Source organism: Carcharodon carcharias, chromosome 1, assembly GCF_017639515.1.
Source record: "Carcharodon carcharias isolate sCarCar2 chromosome 1, sCarCar2.pri, whole genome shotgun sequence".
NCBI classification, from domain to species: domain Eukaryota; kingdom Metazoa; phylum Chordata; class Chondrichthyes; order Lamniformes; family Lamnidae; genus Carcharodon; species Carcharodon carcharias.
The window spans coordinates 246,589,731-246,612,011 of record NC_054467.1 but is presented as its reverse complement, the minus strand read 5'-3'; the positions used below and the strand labels follow the sequence as shown (position 1 = coordinate 246,612,011).

The 22,281-nt window shown below is 42.7% G+C and overlaps 1 protein-coding gene across 3 annotated transcripts in view; it reads right to left on the bottom strand.

Annotated features, from left to right (window-relative positions):
- Positions 1-22,281, bottom strand: part of dnaaf9 (dynein axonemal assembly factor 9) — a 237,916-nt gene that overhangs the window by 124,914 nt on the left and 90,721 nt on the right. For all 3 annotated transcript variants that reach the window (XM_041190151.1, XM_041190158.1, XM_041190167.1), the window contains 3 exons: positions 21,876-21,921; positions 19,517-19,628; positions 5,885-5,955 (listed from right to left, as the gene is read on the bottom strand). In XM_041190151.1, coding sequence (XP_041046085.1) covers positions 5,885-5,955; positions 19,517-19,628; positions 21,876-21,921 — 229 coding nt within the window. The remainder of the gene's footprint in view (positions 1-5,884; positions 5,956-19,516; positions 19,629-21,875; positions 21,922-22,281) is intronic.

The following is a 22,281-nucleotide window of genomic DNA, read 5'->3' as shown; positions in this document are numbered from 1 at the left end:
CATTTGGACATGAACTGCTTCAGTATCTGAGGAGTCACGAATAGTGCTGAACGTTGTGCAATCATCAGCGAACACCCCCACTTCTGACCTTATGATGGAAGGAAGGTCATTGATGAAGCAGTTGAAGATGGTTGGGCCAAGGACACTACCCTGAGGAACTCCTACAATGATGTCCTGGAGCTAAAATGACTGACCTCCAACAACCACAACCACCTTCCTCTGTGCTAGGTATGACTCCAACCAGCAGGGAGTTTTCCCCAAATCCCACTGACTCCGGATTGGCTCGGGGTCCCTGAAGCCACACTTGGTCAAATGCGGCCTTGATGTCAAGGGCAGTCACTCTCACCTCACTTTGGGATTTCAGCTCTTTTGCCCATGTTTGAACCAAGGCTGTAATGAGGTCAGGAACTGACTGGCCCCAAAGTGGGAGTCAGTGAGCAGGTTATTGCTAAGCAAGTGTCGCTTGATAGCGCTGTTGATAACGCCTCTCATTTCTTTACTGATGATTGAGAGTAGGCTGATGGGGCGATAATTGGCTGTGTTGGATTTGTCCTGCTGTGTGTGTGTGTGAACAGGGCATACCTGGGCATAGCCGGGTAGATGCCAGTATTGTAGTTGCCCTGGAACAGCTTGGCTAGGGGCATAGCAAGTTCTGGAGCACAAGTCTTCAGTACTATTCCTGGAATATTGTCAGGGCCCATAGCCTTTGCTCTATCCAGTGCCTTCATTCATGGGACTATCCCTAATGCCCTCGAAAAGGTGGCCATTAGCTACCTTCTGAACCGCTGCAGTCCATGTGGTGTAGCTATACCCACAGTGCTGATGACAGAAATCATTGATTCCGATAACGTTTGGAGCCTAAGCCAAACATTTGTTATCTCTGAATTTTTTAAAATAAACATCCAAATAAAATAATTGGGAAGATTTAACTTATGTCATGAGTTTCCTCATTGCTCCTTATCACTGAAATGGTGGATTTCTGACCTCAAAAGATAATTATTGTAAAGATAACAGACCACAAATTCAAATACAAAAAGACAGTCAGGAGTATGAAAATAGTGCAAGTGGAGAGGCAGTCGGGAGATTGAAAACAGCGCGAGTTCAGGTAGGACTTTCTGGACTCAGCACAGAGGAGACGATTGGTGAGTGACAGGTGGGTTATCACATTATATAAAGTGTTTACGACAATATGGTATAAAGTTTAAGATATTTCAGCGCAGTTCGGCTACGTGAAATGTGCATCCTGTGGGAAGTCATGCAGGCCCAAAGTGCCCTCAATGACTACATCGGCAGGAACTGTCACCAGTTGCAGAAACTTGAGCTCCAGATTGCGGAACTCAAGCAGCGGTTGGAGTCACTGTGGTGCATCCGCAAGCCTGAGGATTACGTGGATAGCAGGTTTAGAGAGGTGATCACACTACAGTTAAGTACACCAGCAGAAACGGAATGGGTGGCCACTGGAGTATCTAAAAGAGAAACAAGCAGGTAGTGCAGGAATCACCTAAAGTTCTTGCTCTCTAACCATTTTTCCATTCTGGATAGTGATGAGCAAGATGGTTCCTCAAAAGACATTAGCAAGAGCCAAGTTCGTAGCATTACAGGTGGCTCAGCTGCACAGGAGGGGAGGAGGAAGAGTGGAAGATCTATATTGGTAGGTGATTCCATAGTTAGGGGAGCAGACAGATGTGTCAGCAGCCATAAATGTGACTCCAGGATGGTATGATGCCTCCCTGGTGCTAAGGTCAAGGATGCCACAGAGCAGCTACAGGATCTTCTGTTGGGGAAGGGTGAACAGCCAGAAGTCATGGTCCACATTGGGGCCAATGGCATAGTTAGGAAAAGGGATGAGGTCTTGAAAGCAGATTTTAGGGAATTAGGAAGGGAAATAAAAAGCAGGACCTCAAGAGCAGTAATCTTAGGATTACTCCCAGTGCCACATGCTAGTGAACATAAGAATAGGAAGATGGAGCAGTTCAACACGTGGCTGGAAAAATGGAATAGGAGGGAGGGCTTTAGATTTCTGAGCCATTGGGACCAATTCTGGGCCAGGTGAGAACCGTACAAGAAGGACGGGTTACACCTTAACAGGACTGGGACTAACGTCCTTGCAGGGATGCTTGCTAGTGCAGTTGGGGAGGGTTTAAGTTAGGTTAGCAGGGGGATAGGAATCTGTGGTGAAATTCAGAGTAGAGGGGAGAAAAACTGGCAGTGGAAAATAGAGAAATATTAACTGATAAGGAGGATATATCAGAGAGTAGTATCAAGGTAGATAGAATACTTGGAGAGTTTTAGAGAATTAGAGTAGGCAATAGTAAGTCATGAGATGAGGTCAGAGTAAAGGGGTAAGTAAAAAGCCTAAATCAGCATGAATGTATGTGAACGCATGGAGTGTGGTTAATACGATTGGTGAACTACAGGCACAGGTTGACAAAGGGAGCCATGATATTATTGCTATAACAGAGACCTGGCTCAAAGAAGGAGGATTAGGCGTTAAATATTCCTGGGTATAAGGTGTTTAGGAAAGACAGGAAAGGAAGAAAAGGGGGCGGGGGGAATGGCAGTATTGATTAAAGATGGCATTACAGTACTGGGGAGAGGGGATGTTCCAGCGGAGCCAAGGATGGAATCCCTCTGACGAGAGGTAAGGAATGAAAAAGGTGCAATAATATTGATTGGTGTAGTATATAGACCGCTTAACGGTGGAAGGGATGTTGAGAAATGCCAATCTTGAAGAAGTACTGCTCTTCTCTCTGACAGGATTTCCACTCATCTCTTTTGCCCTGTTCACCTTCATTGCTTTCCATTTTCCTCCTGGTGTTTGACAAGGTGCTTACTAAAACTCAACACCTTTTGCAATCTCTCCTTTGCCTCCACCTATCGCTGGCCTCCTATCCAGCTTCACCTGTTCCACTCCCCTTAAACAGTATATATTTCACCATATTTTTACTTCTCTTTAGTTCTGAAGAGTCATACGGGCTCAAACATTAACTCTGCCTTTCTCTCCACAGATGCTGTCAGCCCTGCTGAGTTTTTCTAGCACTTATTGTTTTTGACTCAGGCTGAGTGACACGAAACTGTAGTGATAAATGGCTGTTTTTCAGTTTGGAGGAAGGTTTATAGTGGAGTTCCCTCGGGGTCAGTGTTGGGACCCTTGCTCTTCCTGATATATATTAATGACTTAGGTTGTGGTGTTCAGGGCATGATTTCAAAATGTGCAGGTGACACGAAGATTGGAAACATTATCAATTATGATGATAATCATGAAATTCAGATGGCCATAGACATGTTGGTATATTGGGCAGACAAGTAGCAGATGAAGTTCAATGAAGAGAAGCGTGAGGTGATTCATTTTGGCAGGAAGAATATGGGGAGACTCTAAAGGAGGTGCAGGAACAGAGAGGCCTCGGTGTATATGGGGTTGAGAAACTTATCAACCATGATTGTATGGCAAAGCAGACTCAATGGGCCGAATTTCTGCTCCTATGTCTTATGGTCTTATATGTACGAGTCATTGAAGATGGCACAGCATGGGGGAGTAGGACGAGATAGGATACTCTTTCAGAGAGCCAGTAAAGGCTTGATGGGCTGAATGGCCTCCTTCTACACTATAAAGATTCTGTGATTCTCTGACAAAATACCTGTCATATTAATTTTCCTTCATGAAGAACAGTTATTGGCACAAAAGGGAGAAATAGCTGCATAGGCTGCCGGTAAAGAAGAATAATGGGTAAATTATATAGTAGGTTAGTTCAGAAATGCAAATTCAAAGTAAAGCACTTTTCAAACTCTGGTTTAAAGGAGCAAGACTACGAAAAGAGGTCAAATAAATTATAACAATATTCTGTTTTTTGAAATCAAATAAATGCAACTGGAATACACATTATCCTTAAATAACCACATTTCTTTCTATTTTTGGATCTGTTCCACACTGGGGAAAAGAATCAAATTAAAAGCCATCAGAAAACACAATAGTGAGTCATTATCAATCATTAATTATGCAAGTCTACCCGCATGTTGGATAATTATCGTATCCAGTGCATCCGTAATATAAAATCAATTAGTTAGATGATCCATATCGAGAGATTTTTGAAAAAGCTATAAATACTGGAAATGCAGATGGTTAGTGAAATTCAACAGCAGTCACCTAATCTGCATATGGTCTCACCAAGGAAGGCAATCACCACTCAACACATAGGGTAGTATAAGGTGTGGTAGATAAGATGGAAAGTATACACAAAAGTACTTAAGGCTCTTAAGGCAGGCAGGTATCCCGAGCTCAGTTTTACAGAACAGGTATACACTGAAACCAGCATAACATGTACAAGGCCACATCACACATTCAAGGTTTTCTTCAGCAGTAGATTGTTTATCAGCACAATATTAAAACTGGTGTGTCTGATAAACAAACTTTTATTGCTTTATATAAATTTTATAGACACCAATTGTGCAATACAACTATCTTTTAAAATGATTTATTGTTGCTTGGAATAACTGAAGCAGCACTGCATCACAGTAATAACTATCAATTAGCCTGCCTTTAGTTTAAGAAGTTATACATAAACAAAAATTAAAGAGGGAGGAACTTAAAACAATTTTCATTAGGCCTTCTGACCTTTTGATGGGAGGAAGGTCATTGATGAAGCAGCTGAAGATGGTTGTGTCCCTGAGGAACTCCTGCAGTGATGTCCTGGAACTGAGCTGATTGACTTTCAACAACCTCAACCATCTTCTTTTGTGCTAAGTATGATTCCAACCAGCAGAGAGTTTACCCCTGATTCTCATTGACTCCAGTTTTGCTAGGGCTCCTTGATTCAGTCAAATGCTGCCTCGGTGTCAAGGGCCGTCACTCTAACCTCACCTCTGGATTCAACTCTTTAGTCCATATTTGAATTAAGGCTGTAATGAGGTAGGAGCTGAGTGACCCTGGCAGAACCCAAACTGAGCATCAGTGAGCAGGTTATTGCTAAGCAAGTCCCACTGGATAGCACTGTTGATGACCTCTTCCAACACTTTACTGATAATAGAGAGTAGACTGATGGGGCAGTAATTGGCCGGATTGGATTTGTCCTGCTTTTTGGTAGAGGACATAACTGGGCAATTTCCCACATTGCCGGGTAGATGCCAGTGTTGTAGCTGTATTTGAATAGCTTGGCTGGGGATAAAGGGGAAACCAGCAGATGTAATGTATTTGGATTTCTAAAAGGCATTCAATAAGGTGCCACATAAAAGGTTACTGCACAAGATAAGAGCTTATAGTGTTGAGGGTGACTTATTAGCATGGATTTAAGTTTGACTTACTAACAGGAAACAGAGTTAGGATAAACAACTTTCAGAATGGCAACTGTAACTAGTGGAGTGCCACAGGGATCAGTGCTGGGCTTCAGCTATTTATGTTCTGCATGAATGACATGGATGAAGAGACTGACTGTATTGTAGCCAAATTTGCTGACAATATGAAGGTAGGTGGGAAAGCGAGCTGTAAGGAGGATACAAAGAATCTGCAAAGAGATTTTGATATGTTAAGTGAGTAGGCAAAAAATTAAGCAAATGGAGGAAATGCAGGAAAGTGGGAGGTTGTCCATTTTGACAGGAAGAACAGAAAGGTAGAATATTATTTAAATGGAGAGAGACTACAGAATGCTGCAGTACAGAGAGCTCTGCATGTCCTTGTACGTGAATCACAGAAAGTCAGCAGGTGCAGGGAGTAATTAGTTAGGCATTAGTAAGAATTCTCAGCATCTAACCTGCTTTTGTAGCTACAATATTTATATGACTGGTCCAGTTAAATTTACTCAACAATAACAAGGTTCATATGTTTTGGATTGCTGTAGTAAACAGCGACACCAACATCTTGTGAGTACATTCTAAAAAAAAAGTTACTTGCCATCCAGGAGACATATCGAGGCACAGTTGCTGTGAGAATCATGTAGCTGATATCTGTAGACACAGTGCCATCTGCAGAGCAAAAAGAGGTGCAACAGATTATTTTGTCAAAATGCCCAACAACTTAATGCACCTTTAATGTCATGAAATGTCCCAAGGCACTTCACAGGATTATTATAAAACAAGGTATGACACCTAGCCACATAAGGAGATATTGGATCAGATTACCAAAAGCTTGGTCAAAGAAGTTGGTTATACAGATTGTCTTAAAGGAGGAAAAAGATAGAAAAGTGGAGAGATGTAGGAAGGAATTCCAGAGCTTGTAGCCTGGGCCACGGCAAAAGAAGCCAGAATTAGAGGAGCACAAAAAACTCAGAGCATTGTGGGGTTGGAGGAGATTATAGAGATAGGGAGGGCCAAGGCCATGGAAAGGCTGGGAATTTTAAAATCAAGACACTGCTTGACCGGGAGCAGATGTAGGTCAGCAAGTGGTGAGAGAGGAATGGGACTTGCTTGAGTTAAGACACGGGCAGTAAAGTTTTGGAAGACTTCAAGTTTACAGAGGGTAGAATGTGGGAGATCAGTCAGAGTGCATTGAAATAGTCAAATCTGCAGCTAATGAAAATACCTTCAACATGTTAGAAAGATTAAAGGTCATGGGATTGAAGAGACTGTGGCAGTATGGATACAAATTTGGCTAAGAGACTGAAAGCAGAGAATGGTGGTGAATGGGAGCTTGTGGGCACCAAGGTGAGAGCACATCTGCAGCAAAACTCTGCAGCTCGAGGAACTTCGGCTCAGAGTTGACGAGTTTGAGTCTGAGTGTCGGGCTGTGTGATGTATCAGAGAGAGGAAGGTTATCTGGACGCACCTTCAGCACTTTGTTTTTACTTGAGATTTGCAACATCCACAGTATTTTGCTTTTATTCTAGAGAAGTTGGGGTTGTTGTCCTTAGAGCAACAAAGGTTGTGATTTCATAGATACATGCAGCATCATGAATAGCAAATAACAATGTTTCCAATGGCAGCAATAAAATTGAAAGATAGACCATAATTCAAGGACGTCAAAAATGTTAGTGTCAAAGGTCTTAGGTAAGCATCGTACACATGTCAGCTGTTCGGTAGCATCAAGATCAGTCCTATAGAGTCTGGATAGTTCTCCAAAAAGGTATCTCAACTCATGCTGGTCTTTGAGTAAATGTACAGTGTCCTCAATTACAATGGATTACACAGAGGGCTCTTCCTAAATGTGATCATTTAAAACACACCTCACCTTCCTACATCTAAAATAGTTAAGTGCATACTAGAAATGGTAGGTCAAAGCCAGGAAGGTTCAAAAAGCTGGATGAGGAGGAAGGAATTACATACAAACAACAGGCAAGAGGAAGCCATTCAGCTCCTCAAGCCTGCTCCACCATTTAATAAGATCATGGCAGATCTGATAGTAACCTGAAGTCTGCATCCCACCTACCCCAGATCTAAGCACCTCTGCCTTAAAAATATTCGAAGACACTGCTTCCACCACCTTTTCAGGAAGAGCGTTCCAAAGACTCACGACCCTCAGTGAAAAAACATCACCTCATCTCTGTTTTGAATGGGTGACTCCTTATTTTTAAACAGTTATCCCTAGGGGACAATTTTCTTCCTGCCAGGCGGGTTGTTCGGGAGCAGCCGCGGAGCTGATCGCTGCCCACGATCGGCTCCATGCCGCCATTTTACGTCGGTGGGCCAATTAAGGCCCACCCAGTGTGAAGCATGATGCCCAAGGATAGCGGGAGTGGGCAGGTGGCAGCAGGAGTATAATGGCTGTCAGGTCCAATGGCGACCCGGTGGCCTGTTCAAATAAAGCACTGGCAGCCCTGCGAAGGCTGTTCATCATGGCCAATAGAAGGGCTCCCTAGAGCACTACTGGAGAGCAGGCCAGGCAGGAGGGCAGGGCAGCGGGCCCTCGGTTTTCTGATGAGTGCCCAGCTGCCCTCCTGGAGGAGGTGGCAGCATGGCAGGAGGTCCTCGTCCCAAGGGATAGGAGGCGGAGGTCCCCCCATCTGATCAAACGTGCCTGGGAGGTGGTGGCAGACATGGTCAGCTCCAATGACGTGGTGCGACGCACGTGGGTCCAGTGCCACAAGCAACTCAACGACCTCTTGTGCTCAAGAAGGGTGAGTACCATGTTGGCAGGGGTCACTAAACACAGCCGGTGGGCTTCCCCCCTGACCCCACCCACCCAAACTCTGACTGCAGTTACAGCATGGAATCCTTCACGGCTTGTTTCCCTTACTGGATGGGCCAGCAGATATTGCCCATGCCTAGTTCACCCTGAGAGGGTAGTGCTAAGATGTGTTCTGCACCCACAGCATGTGAGACACTGATACCCAGAGTACTATTTTGGGGGCAACCTCAAGGATCTGCACCTAGGCACAATGCTGGAACCGCAAAACATGTCAAAGTCAGGAGGCTGACATGCTGGGAGGGAATCTTCCAGCAGGTGGGGCACCAATCCATCTGCTGCCTTTGGCATTCCACATGCTTGTGCCTCCTTGCTTTGCAAGGTTAGACCTTATGGTACCAAATGTATTGGAGGCAGCATGTGGGCAAGGGGGTTCAGCCCTGGCTTCTTGGTGTGAGTGTGCGGCAGTTGCAGGATGACGAATCACTCAAGTCCTGCAATGCCCCACTCTGGTTGGAGTGGCAGGGATACAATGGGAATCCAGGTACAGGTGGACTAATCAATGCTCCTCTCTCCTTTAGAGGAGAAGACCACACACAATATCATCGAGCTGATGCGGACTGGTGGAGGCCAGGCTCAGTTGGCCATCGTCACCAGATACAAGCAGGCGGCGATGGATCTGGAAAGGCGCCATGCACCTAGGTCCATCTGGTGGCAGTGAGGCTGGGGTGCCACGAGGAGGTAAGATTGCCAAGCACTGAGGTCACAATGTGTTTCTCAGCAGCTTGGCACTGCTGAATGTTCAGTGATTGAAGCTTGTAACATAGGTTGATCATTGATTATGGAAGGATGAGCGCATACTGATCTGGGAGACAGGCATGCACATTGACAGTGTCTCCACTTTAACTAATCAAATGTCCTTGTTCTTTCTTTCAGCATCACCGGAGGAGGGCCAGGAAGAGGAGGCAGAAGGGCCACCTCTCACTCCTCAGGGCCCTGAACAACTGGACTTACCAGTGTCACACCATCTCTGCCAGGCAGGCACCAGCGCAGATACTAGCACCTCGGTGGGAATTAGATCATCAGTGTCCCAGTCACAGCGGTGAGGGTACTTCACACTCACTTGAGGTGCAGGCAGAGACAGAGTTCCTATGGCGCCGGCAGTCAGAGGACTGCTGGGGACTAGGTACATGCTTGGTCAGTGGCTGATGTGCCTCTGGAGTTGTCCGTGAGGCAACAGTCCTGGAGTGCAGCAGGGTATGCGGGAGGATCTGGCAGAGAGGCATGAGGCAACGCATGGCACAGTGCCCGTGCTGGAGGAGTCCACGTGGAGCATCACCAATGCAATAAGCCTCATGGCCATGCTTCCTCCATGGAGAGAGTGGTGATCCTTGTGGAGAGGCTCCTCCAAGAGAACAATCAGGGCCTCATGGGGTTGCGCTCGGACCGGCAAGCCCTCACAGCAGCCTTGACCTCAACTGGTCAATGCCAGTGTGGGAGATGGTTTGGGCACTAAATATCCCAGCTCAGTGCCCATCCAACAATAGCCATCATGGGCCAGAGAATGCCTGCCAAGGTCATCAAGGCCAACAGGACAGCAGTGAGCAGGCTGTCACAGATGCCACTGCCAGTGAGGGGGAAGCACCTAGACATAGCACCCAGAAACGTAATCTTAAGGCGCCATAGGCACACTGCAGGTTTCTCACTGGTGGTTGCCCTGCTATCGATGACCATTCGGTGTGATGCATAACACCATTGCAATTTTTTTTGTGCTTCATCTTGTTAAATCATTAAATTTTGATATGAGAGCATGGCTCAGGGTGATTCCTTACTTCTGCAGGTGGACGGGAACCCATGATGTTGTAGGTGACTTGCTTGACAATGAGCTTTATTGACAAGGCACTTAGTTAATGTTCCTACCCAGGCAGATTTATCACTCATGTATCTCATGAATCCTGCAACCTTGGCTTGTGTTGGAGGTCCATCTGTGGTGGTCTAGCTGAAGGTGCGTTGAATTAAAGCCTTCTGGGTGTCCCTGCCTCACTGAAGGATGCCCAGGTCAGTGTCTACCCCCTCAGCGTTTTTGTGTGTGTGCTCATTCTCAGGCTCACTACTGGACTCATTGTGTGCAACCAGAGCAACTGCACCTACATCTTCTTCCTCCACTGTGTTGCCCCTTTCCAGCGCCAGATTGTGGGGATTGCAGCATGCAACCACTATCAGCAACACATGATCTGCGGGGTATTGGAGCATGCCCCCTGAACGGTCAAAGCATCGGATGCGCATCTTCAGAAGACCGATGGTTCTCCCAACCACAGCCTATTGTATAGCTGCTCAGCCTCTGTTCTGGATGGCGGAGGGGCATCATGAGCCACCTTTTGAAGGGATAGCCCTTGTCACCCAGCAGCCATCCATCCAGCCGGGCTGGAGCACTGAAGAGCCTCGGCATCTGGAAGTGTCTGAGGATGGAAGCTGCCTGGGTACCTTGCACAGACGTACAGAATCTGCATCTTGTGAGCCAGCAAGCCTCTGGATTGCTCTGTCTGACTGTCCCAGGAATAGTGAATGAAAGTCAATGCATGCCTGAACAGAGCGTCTGTGACCTGCTTGACACAAGTGCGGACAGCTGATTGGGAGACTCCACAAAGATCACCCACTGACCCCTGGAAAGAGCCAGGGGCATAGAAATTGAGGGCAGCCGTGACCTTCAACGCTACTGGCATAGGGTGCCCACCCACTGTACAGTTGGCGCAGATACAGGGCCTATCATCTGACAGATGGAGGTCACTCTCTCCCTTGAGAGACGGAGCATCCTTCGGCATAGCATCTCAGACATACTGAGGTAGCTGCTTCACCGCCTGTATACCCTGGGAGCAGGATAGTGGGGTCTCCTCCAGCCTTGGACTTCCTATTGGCCCTGCGCCCCTCCTCCCAAAGGTGGCTCCCCTGAAGGCTAAATGTGGCCTCCTCCCTTCCTCCTCAGGAGGAGGTGCTTCCAGTGGATAGCACAGCTCCCATTCCCAGGCAAAGGGAAGGCTTCCTGAGACCAGCTCGGCCCCAGAAATGATGTTTACTCAGAGTCCTGACCTGAAGGCTGTTACTCCTGTTCTAGCAGCTGTGAAGAGTTTTGAAGTATTCCTGCTCACACAGGCAAGCAGCAGTAACTTTAAGCATTAAATGTCTGACAAATAACACTCAACCCCACTCACCCCTCTTATCCCGCCCGTGGATGAGGTTTATAAAAATGTGGCCTACCCACCTGCCCATTGCGCCCATGCGACAACCTGAAGATCACACAAGCCCCAGAAAGTCACCGTCAATTGCTGCCTTCAGTGGCCTGTTAATTAATGGCGGGCGCACATCAGAGATCATTGCGCGCCCACCCCCCGAAATATCACAATGGCACGCGGTGATGTCGGGATGCTTGCCCAACGGCACCGCCCGCCATTTCACATGTCAGCATGCGGGGTCCGTCCCCACATGCCAACAAGAAAATTCTGGCCCTGGTTCTAGATTTTTCCACAAGAGGAAAAATCCTCTCCCCATCCACCCTGTCAAGGCCCCTCAGGATCTTATATACTTCAGTCAATTCACCTCTCACTCTTCTAAACTCCAGCGGATATAAGCCTAGTCTGTCCAACCTTTCCTCATAAGACAACCTACCTATTACAGGTATTGGTCTGGTAAACCTTTTCTGAACTGCTTCCTACGCATTACAGCCCTCCTTAAATAAGGTGACCAATACTGTACACATTACGCCAAATGTGGGTTCACTAGCGTCCTGTACAACTGAAGCAGAACCTCCCTACTTTTATATTCAATTCCCCTCGCAATAAATGGTAACATTCTATTAGCTTTCTTAATTACCTGCTGTACCTGCATACTAGTCTTTTGTGATTCATTCACTAGGACACCCAGATCTCTCTGCACCTCAGTGCTCTGCAATCTCTCACAATAAAGATAATATGATTCTCTTTTATTCTTCCTGCCAAAATGGCCAATTTCACATTTTCCCATATTATACTCCATTTGCCAGATCTTATGTCCTCTTCACAACTTACTTTCCTACCTATCTTTGTGTCATCAGCAAATTTGGCAACCATCCCTTCAATGCTTCACCCAAGTCATTTCCTGAAAGTTCAGGAAAGTTCACCTTGTGTTCACCATGAGTCAATATTTAATGTGAAGTGTAGATTCAAAATACTGTTACACTGCATGATGGAAGAATTATTGCACTAAAAATAAAATTAACTGACAGGCAGAAAGGATTTTATCAGCCCTGATTATTTTATGTTAAAAATGCATTCTAATAATTTGCATTTACCAACTTCAGCTTTGCATGCTTTAGAAAAATTAAATGGATTAGGTCTTATAAATTTGCAGATGAGATTAAACAGATTGTCATGAATTGTGACAGAGACAGGCATGTTCAATCAACTAAGTGGGTTCATAGGATTACATAGGATATAAGGCACAGCATTAGTGCTCCACTCAAGCCTCTCCCCCATATCTTTCCTCATCTAAATCCATCATCTTAATCCATCTTCTATTTCACTCATATGCTTGTCTTGTTTCCCCTTAAAAGCATTTACACTATTCGCTTCAAACACTTTCCATACTACCACATTCAGAGAAATAGTACACATTAAGCATAAAATATGAGTTAGTAGATATTTGATCTTACATATTTAGCTGAGTGCTGTCCTCCAGTAGTTATCCATAAAATGAACATGTGAGAACATATTACTCCTCAATAAGTTTAATGTCTGATCAAGTTTAGTGTCACAACCAAGTAGCTCAACCTGTTATAACAGAGACAGCTGTTTCTTCACAATCTATGTGCAACCTCAAGTTTGTGGTTTGAAATGTTCAGGAAGACAATACATAATCAGCTATGTACAGAGGTGGTTTTTTAATTGGCATTAATACAGAAATTATCAATTTAGTTCATGCAAATGAATATTATATGTTCTCATTACTCTGACAGTGCAATATCTACAAGAATGCAAACAAGAGTTCACAGCAAAAAATATTCTCCATGTCTATTAGATATCAAAAGTTTGCTAGAGTTTATTTAATTTATTTTGAAAGGAATATTTGACCACAATACACAATAATAAGATAACCTAGGAACAGGAGTAGGCTATTCAGCCTCTTGAGCCTGCCCATCATTCAATATGATCATGGCTGATCTATAATTTAATTTCATCCAGCTATCCTGGTTTCAAAATTCCTAATGCCCTGAGGGAATTGGTGGCATAGTGGTAATATCACTGGACTAGTAATCCAGAAGCTCACACTAACGATCTGGAGACAGACTCAAATCCCATGGAATTTAAGTTCAATTAACAGATTTGGAATTAAAAGCTAGTCTCAGTAATGGTAACCATGAAATCATCAGTCATTGGAAAAATCTATCTGGTTCACTAATGTGCTTGAGGGAAAGAAATCTGCTGTCCTTACCTGGTTTGGCACACAACTCCAGACCCACAGAAATATGGCCGATTTTTAATTGCTCTCTAAAATGGCCTAGCAAGCCACTCGGTTGTACCAAACTGCTACACAAAAGTCAAACCAGATCACAGCGGTTCAAGGTAGCATTCACCACCACCTTCTCAAGGTCAATTTGGAATGGGTAACAAATAGTGGACTTGTCAAGATGTCCACATCCCATAAAAGATAAAAAATGCCCAGCTCCAACAATCCCCTAGCTCTGGACTCTCCCATTGGAGAAATTCTCTGTCTATCCTATCAAATCCTTTATTCATCTGAAACATCTCAATCAGATAACCTCTTAATCTTCTATATTTAAGGGAATGCAAGTCTAATCATAATCAATGCAACCCATCTTCACAATTTCTATCCCTTTGTATTCTAACCCTCGAGGAAAAAAAGCCAAAATTCTGTTAGCCTTTTCCATTTTTTGTACCTGCCCAGAATTTTTTTTTTTTTTTAAAAAGTGATTTCTCCACTTGGACACTTAAACCTTTCTGTTCTACCACAATTGCCAACTTCTCGTCATTAGAAAACACACTGATCTATCTTTCCTCGGCCCCAAAATGGATGATCTCAAACTGAGCTACATTTGTTATGGTTTGCTCACTCACTTAATATATGCTCCTTAGCAACTTTCTGTTCTGATCAAACAATTTACTATGCCACCTAGCTTGGAGATGTCAGCAAACTTAGCTATAAGGTTCTCTGTTCCTTTATCCAAGTCATTTATAAATATAATGAAAAGCCTAGAAGATCCCTGCAGGTCAACAAGTCACATTCTACTAATTTGAGTACATACCCATTACCCTTACTCTGTTTCCTACCCTTAAACCACTTGCCAATCCAAGCCAATAGATTGCATAAAGTTCAATATGCCCATCTATTTTCAAATAGTCTCTTACACGGAACTTTGATTAATGCTTTTTCCAAATCTACATAAATAACATTAATAGTTAAGTCCTTATCTAGCACATTACCTGCTCAAAAAAGACTACATTCACTGGACATTATTTACACTTTAGAAATCCATGCTGGCCCTCTCTGATCAGCGCTCACATTTGTCCAAATGCTCAGTCACTCTGTCCCATGGTAACAGATTGTAGTAACTTCCTTACAACTAACCTTCAGCTAATAGGCCTGTAATTTCACATTTAGCTCTCTTACCCTTAATTAGCAGAGTGACTAACAATTTCCCATTCCAAGGGGACAATTCCTGGCTTGAGATTTATCAATCTTAAAAGCTTATTTATTCCTCCCTCACTTTTTTTCCAACTATTTTGAATCTAGTTAGTTTCACCCCTTGACTTATTTTCAGCTTTCACTGTATCTTATCGTTCTCCACTATGAAGTAAAACTAGGTATAACTAGCCATTCAGTAAGTCTGCCATTCATCCACTTTCAATTACAGTATCACCTCTGTCTACCGCTAAGGGCCCACATTGGTGTAGCCACCCTTGTTCTCTTGATATATAACTCACGAAGGCTCCTTCGACTGTACTTTCCAAACTTGCAACCTCTACCACCCAGAAGGACAAGGGCGGCAGATGCATGGAAACACTACCACCTGCAAGGTCCCCTCCAAATCGCAAACCATCCTGACTTGGAAATATATTGTCATTACTTCACTGTCACAGGGTCAAAATCCTGGAGCTCTCTTCCTAACATAACTATGGGTATCCCTACAACACATGGACTTCAGCAGTTCAAGGCGGCAGCTCAGCACCTTCTTCTCAAGAACAATCAGGGGTTTGCAATAGATGCTGGCCTAGCCAGTGGCACCCACATCCCCTGAACAAATAAGTAAGTAATATTGTCATATAGATGAGGTTATTTTTAGGAATTTTTGAAGAGGCTTAGGTCATTCAGCCGCTCAAGCCTCTTGTACATTTGATAAAATCATGCCGGATCAGTACCTCAACTCATTTAGCCACCTTTGATACAATTCCTTGATACCCACACCTGATAAAAATCTGTTACGCCCTGAAAATTTTTGCTGACAAATTTGGGGGTGATTATCCTGATTTCCACTACCTTTTGTGCCTGATTTCACTCCTGAATGACCTAGCTCTAAATTTTTGATTAGCCACCTTGTTCTGGATTTTCCAGCAGAGCTAATTGTTCTCTTGTGAATCCTTTGGGATCCACAATTAGATCACCCCTCAACCTTTTAAACTGAAGGAAATTTAAAGTTTTGCTGAAGAAAAAGACATACAATCAAAGCTTTTCATCTTGCACTCATTATGACAGCTGTACAAGATAAACCAATAGTAAATGGAATGAGTTAAACTTCCCTTTACTGTTGGCTTATTTTGTGTAGCTGTCCTGATAAGTGCAAGACGAAACGCTCCGATGTCTCTTTTTTCAGAATGCCAAATGATTATAAATATAAAATTTATGCAATCTGCCCTCATAAGCCAAACTATCTTTCCTAGGGAGTAGTGCCCAAAGCTAAATGCAACAGGCTGCAGACATCAATAAAGCAAGATTCTGTACAACTGAAACATAACTTCTGTCCCTTTGCATTCCAGTTTCTTCAATATAAATGGTAACCTTATATAAGCCTTTTTGCTTATCTTTTGTGCCTATACAGTAGCTGAAATTAATTTGTGCATGTTGCCACCCAAATTTCTTCTCTCATCTACGTAGCTGCTCTTTCACTATTAGGAAAATATTCCAACTGTTTTTTCTTGTTTCCAAAATGGAATACCTTACGTTGAACCCAGTTTTGTCCACTCAGTTAATTTGTCTACATCTCTTTGTAGCTTCCTGCTTCCATATACTCTTCTTACTGTCTCTTTTAATTTTATGTCATCTGCTAATTTAGATGTTCATGGTTCTATTCGTTCATTCAAGTCAGTGATCCATTACAGTACATTTCCTTTATCCTTACTCTCCAACTCCGAAATTCCAAATCGTGACCAACTGAGCTTAGAAATAAAAAAAGGGGCAGTCACACTACTGGGATTATACTACAGACCCCCAAATAGTGAAAGGGAGATAGAAGAACAAATACGTAGGCAAATTTCTGCTTGTAAGAACAAGAGGGCAATAATAGTAGGAGGCTTCAACTATCCTACTATCAACTGGGATTCAAACAATATAAGGGGCACTGAGGGAGAAAAATTCATGCAGCGTGTCCAGGAAAATTTTTTCAACCAATTAGTGACAAACCCAATGAGAAGAGATGCAATTCTAGACCATGTCTTGGGGAACGAAGAAGGGCAAGTGGGTGAAGTGACATTTGGCGACCATATCGGGGACAGGAATCACAATTCAGTTAGATCTAACATTACCATGGAAAAGGACAGAGATAAGGCAAGAGTAAAAGTCTTGAACTGGGGGAAGGCAAATTTTGCAGAAATGAGAAGGGACTTGGCTGAGGTGGACTGAACTGCGCTGATGGAGGATAAAAAAGTGGAAAACCAGTGGGAAGCACTAAAAAGAGATCCTAATTGTACAAAGTAGACATGTCCTCCACAAAAATAAGACTGGTACGGCCAAATCCAGAGGAATCTAGGGCTGTCTAGAGGAATAAGGGGAAGATCAAACAGAAAAATAAAGCGTACAATAGGCACAAAGAACTAAGCACTGCAGATAGCCTAGACGAATATAGGGAGTGCAGGGACGAAGTAAAAAAGGAAATAAGGAAATCAAAGAGGGCATGAAAAAAGATTAGCAAGTAAAGCTAAAGATAACCCAAAGATGTTTTGCCAATACTTTAATGCTAAAAGGTTAGTTAAGGAAAATGTGGGACCTATCAGAGATGAGGATGGAAACTTGTGTGTAGATGCAGAGGCTATGGGAAGGGTTTTGAATGAATATTTTGTCTCCGTGTTTACAAAGGAAAGGGAGGATGTAAATACAGTAGTCCAGGAGGAACACTGCGAGATATTGGACGGGATAGTCATAAAGAGAGAGGAAGTACTCGAAGGGTTGAAATCCTTGAAAGTTGGTATGTTTCCGAGGCTGCTGAAGGAAGTCAGGGAGGAGATAGCAGATGCTCCGAGGATGATTTCCCAATCTTTACTAGATATAGGGAAGGTACCGGAAGACTGGAGGAATGGAAACGTAGTTCCATTGTTTAAAAAGGGATCAAAGGAAATGCCAAACAATTATAGGCCAGTTAGTCTTACATCGGTGGTGAGTAAATTAGTAGAATCAATCCTGAGAGATAGGATTAACTGCCATGTGGACAGGCATTGACTAGTCAGGGATGGTCAGCATGGATTTGTTAAAGGAAGGTCTTGCCTCACAAATTTGATTGAATTCTTTGAGAAAGTGACAAGAAGGATTGATGAAGGTAGTGCAGTGGATGTTGTGTACATGGATTTTAGCAAGGCATTTGACAAGGTCCCACAAGGCAGATTGGTCAGGCAAGTAAAAGCCCATAGGATTCAGGGTAATGTGGCAAACTGGATAAAAGGTTGACTTTGTAACAGGAAACAAAGGGTAACGGTCAATGGATGCCCTTGCGAATGGAAAATTGTCTCAAGTGGTGTTCCACAGGGCTCGGTGTTGGGACCCTTGCTGATTGTGTTATATATTAACGATTTGGACGTGAATGTGGGGGCACGATTGGGAAATTTGCAGATGACACAAAGGTTGGTCGAGTAGGGGGTAGTGTGGAGGATAGCCATAATCTCCAAAACAATATAGATGGGTTGGTGGAGTGGGTGGTAAAGTGGCAGATGGATTTTAACATAGAGAAGCGTGAGGTCATACATTTAGGGAGGTCAAACAGTTACAGGGACTACACAATAAATGGGAGTATACTAAGAGCGGTAGATGAAATGAGAGATCTTAGCGTACAAGTACACAGATCCCTGAAGGCAGTAGTTCAAATAGACAAGGTTGTAAAGAAGGCATATGGAATGCTCTCCTTCATTGGCAGAGCTATAGAATATAAAAGTAAGGATATAATGTTGGAATTGTATAAAACACTGGTGAGGCCACAACTGGAGTACTGTGTGCACTTCTGGTCACCACATTACAGAAGGGCATAATAGCTCTGGAGAGAGTGCAGAGGAGGTTTACAAGAATGTTGCCAGGGTTAGAAAAGTGTAGCTACGAGGAGAGATTGGATAGGTTGGGGTTCTTTTCCTTCGAACAAAGGAGGCTGAGAGGTGACTTGATTGAGGTGTACAAAATTATGAGGGGAATAGATAGAGTGGACAGGATAAAATTGTTTCCCTTGTTAGAGAATTCTAGAACCAGTGGACATAGATTCAAGATAAGTGTAGGGGGCACATGAGGAAGAACTTTTTTTTACGCAGAAGGTAGTGGGTATCTGGAATTCACTGCCCAAGTTGGTGGTCAGAAACTCTAAACTCTTTTAAAAAAGACCTGGATCTGCACCTTAAGTGCTGTAAGCTGCAGGGCTATGGGCCAGGTGCAGGAAGGTGGGATTAGAAAGGGCACCTGGGTGTCCTCGGGCTGGCTTGGACAAGATGGGCCGAATGGCCTCCTTCTGTGCTGTAACTTTTCTATGGTTCTATCTAACCCACATCACAAGATTACCTCCATTTCCGTAGGCTTTTATTTTTGTTGACAATCTCTTGTGGTAAATTTTATCAAGTCTTCTACAAATCCAAATAGACAACATCCATAGATACAGCCTGTCCACAATATTAACGACTGCCACAAAAAATTCAACTAGACTAGTTGGGCATAACCAATCTTTGCAGAAAAATTTCGAAAGCATTCCTTATCTTTAATACTTCAGGTAGGTCTTGTGGTTCAGCAAGTAGCACCCCTGTATCTGAGACAGAGGTTTGGGTTCAAGTCTGACTCCAGGACTTGTTGACCATGGAAGGAGGGCTCATGGTGCTGCTTAAATAATCAGCCTTCTAATCCTCCCAACTCATCCCCACTATTCCCCAAAGGGGGGAAAAAGTGATAAGAAACAAACAAACAATACTTCTTTAATGAAATAGACTAAGAAATGAACTCATCTCAAATTATTGCACTTACCATTTTCTTTGAGAAACAGCTTTGATTCTAGGAATGATTCAGAGAACACTATGGACCCCAGAGTCCCTTTTCCTCCTGTTAAATCTGGAATGTCATAGACAATCATGGATGCCTGAAATAAAATTAGAAATGGAAACCAGTTACCCAAGCTCAAACCAGGACTACAAAAATAAATAAATAAATAAATAAAAATCTCAGACTCAACAGCAAAAAAAGAAATCCGCAGAGCTTGGAGGTCAATTACTATTCGGTGATCCATACTGGCATCCATCAAGTAACGACAGGGACCTAACTCTAATGGTATTCCTAAATTGGTAATTAATCTACGTCTTCCACCATCCATGCTAACACATAATGAAGGACTAAGTGAGGTAAAGATGGCGACCTCAAAGATTATTTGCAAATGGGGGAAATGGAGAACAAGATAAGGCAATTTGGTAAAATTGAAAATTTACAGTACAGGGAGATAATCCAGCCCACAATAGCTGAGCCAGCCAAAAGATCTATACAGCCTAATCTATAGCTCTGTTGGTTATAGCAGCACTTTAAGTGAAACAATTCAAAGTTGCTTATAGAATTCAACAGAGATAACTTCTCACAATCCTTCAACCACATCTGGAGCTTGTTAAAAAATTACAACTGGCATAACATCACAAAAGACAACACACACAAAAATGGGGAGCTAACACCAAAGCAAAATATTGTAGATGGTGGAAATTTGAAATAAAAACAGAAATTGCAACATGTGTGAAGAGAAACCAAGTTAACATTAACATTTCAGGTGATCCTTCATCAAAACTGAAAAATTAACCATTTTTCCCCTCACAGATGCTGCTCGATCAACTGAGTATTTCCAGCATTTTCTGTTTTTAATATAAAATTACAAAACAAAGTTAACTATGAATAAAACCGTGAATAAGCCAAAATATAATGACATTGACAGGCTGCTAGATTAGCCAGGTAGATGTCAGGTGAGCATAAGTACAAAGCATTGAGAAAATACAGAGGAAATATACACAATGTTAAAACTTTAATAGGTACAATAGCCCAGTGGCTACTGTGCTGCACTGACCTAGACATCAGGGTAAGTTATGAGAATGAATTAATTATATCTGGAATTACCAGAAAAATGTTCAAAGCTGTTTGATCATTGTAAAAACCTAACTGATTTACTGAGGTCCTACCACTCCTCCCCTCTAATGACTCCATTTTTGATGGGCAAGAAATGTTGTACTTCCAGTAATGTTAAAGCAAAAATATTGTGGATGCTGGAAATCTGATCTGATGGAAGATCATTCAGCTGAAATATTAACTGTTTTTCTCTCTCCAAAGATACTGCCAGACCTAAGAATTCCAGGATTTTCTGTTTTTATTTTCTATCCAGTATTACCCAAACCACAAGAATGAACAGTACAGGAGTTGAAGAGCAGACAGACTTGGGGAGTTACATTCAACACATCAATACAGGGGCATCCCACTCAATGTGTCACTAAGCTCAAACTCCCTTAACTGGCATCTAATGCTTTTTCTACTTCAGGCAATTCTTTAGCTGCTCCAATTTTTATTTAAGTTACCCATTGTATTAAGTCTGTACAATAATTGTTTATATGGAATGTCATCAAAAATTCTTGTTACAAGGGAAAGCTGAAGAAGCATTTGATGGTTCCAATAGTAGATTTAGATGAGAAAAGATGGAAAGATGCTCAAGTGGAGCATAAACACTGGCAAGGACTGGTCGGGTCCAATAGTCTGTTACTGTGCCATATATCCTGTGTAATCTTATGTAAACTCTACTTCTACGATTTTCATTTGCGGCATTTAGGAATTGATTCTAAAAATACTCTTAAGGCAGGATCTGTCACCTCTGAAACTGTGTCACTTACTAGATTTTTATCATATTAGTGCTCCACAACTTTTGTTGCTAATGAGAAATTCAATGACTTGTGACCTATGTGAGGCAAATATCCTTAGTTACCCAGACTTGAAAGACAGCACTTTAAGCTGTCCAATAGGACTGCCCTCATTTTTATGAGGATCCTTTGTATTGGTTGTGAGCCCTTGAAGCCTACGATCTCCATTCAAGCATAATCAAAGACATTGAGTTTCTAAGTAGAACCTCCTATTTGAACGTTAGGAACAGGATTATGACATTCAGCATTTGAATTTTTTTATTTGCACATTTTTATTTGAAACTAATAAGTGGTTGCATTGTCAGTACAGAAATACAACCAAGTGTACAATAACTTATTAATATACCTCCATTGTGAGCCTGTCATGTTCAGTTGTAAGTTTTAAAAGTTTTTTTTAAACAGGCGGCAGGGAAGCGGAAGAGAAATGTTACACATTATTTATAACTTACTGTTTTAATAAGGAATTTGCTTATGTGGCTTTCCAACGAGATGATCCTAGAAAGAAATAGGTGAAGAAATATTTCATAAGCTGTAAAAACTACAATTATCATTTAGATTGGTAGCTGGCACTTAAGAAGCCTGATTTATTCACTATTGAAGTCCATAGTACCTTCTGTTACTCTCAACAGCTTCATATAGTATACAGCCTCCAAGGGTTCCTGAGTAAATTAGCTTCGAATGAGAGAATACATTCCTGGCTTTAAGTTTTATTATAATCCAGAAAACATTTCAGCATACCAAGAACAGAAATAACTGTCATGATGAATAAACTGAATAATATTAACTATTCTTACATGCCTCTTTATAGCTGCATGGAGCAGAAACACAGGTAGAAGAATGCATCACGCATCACCC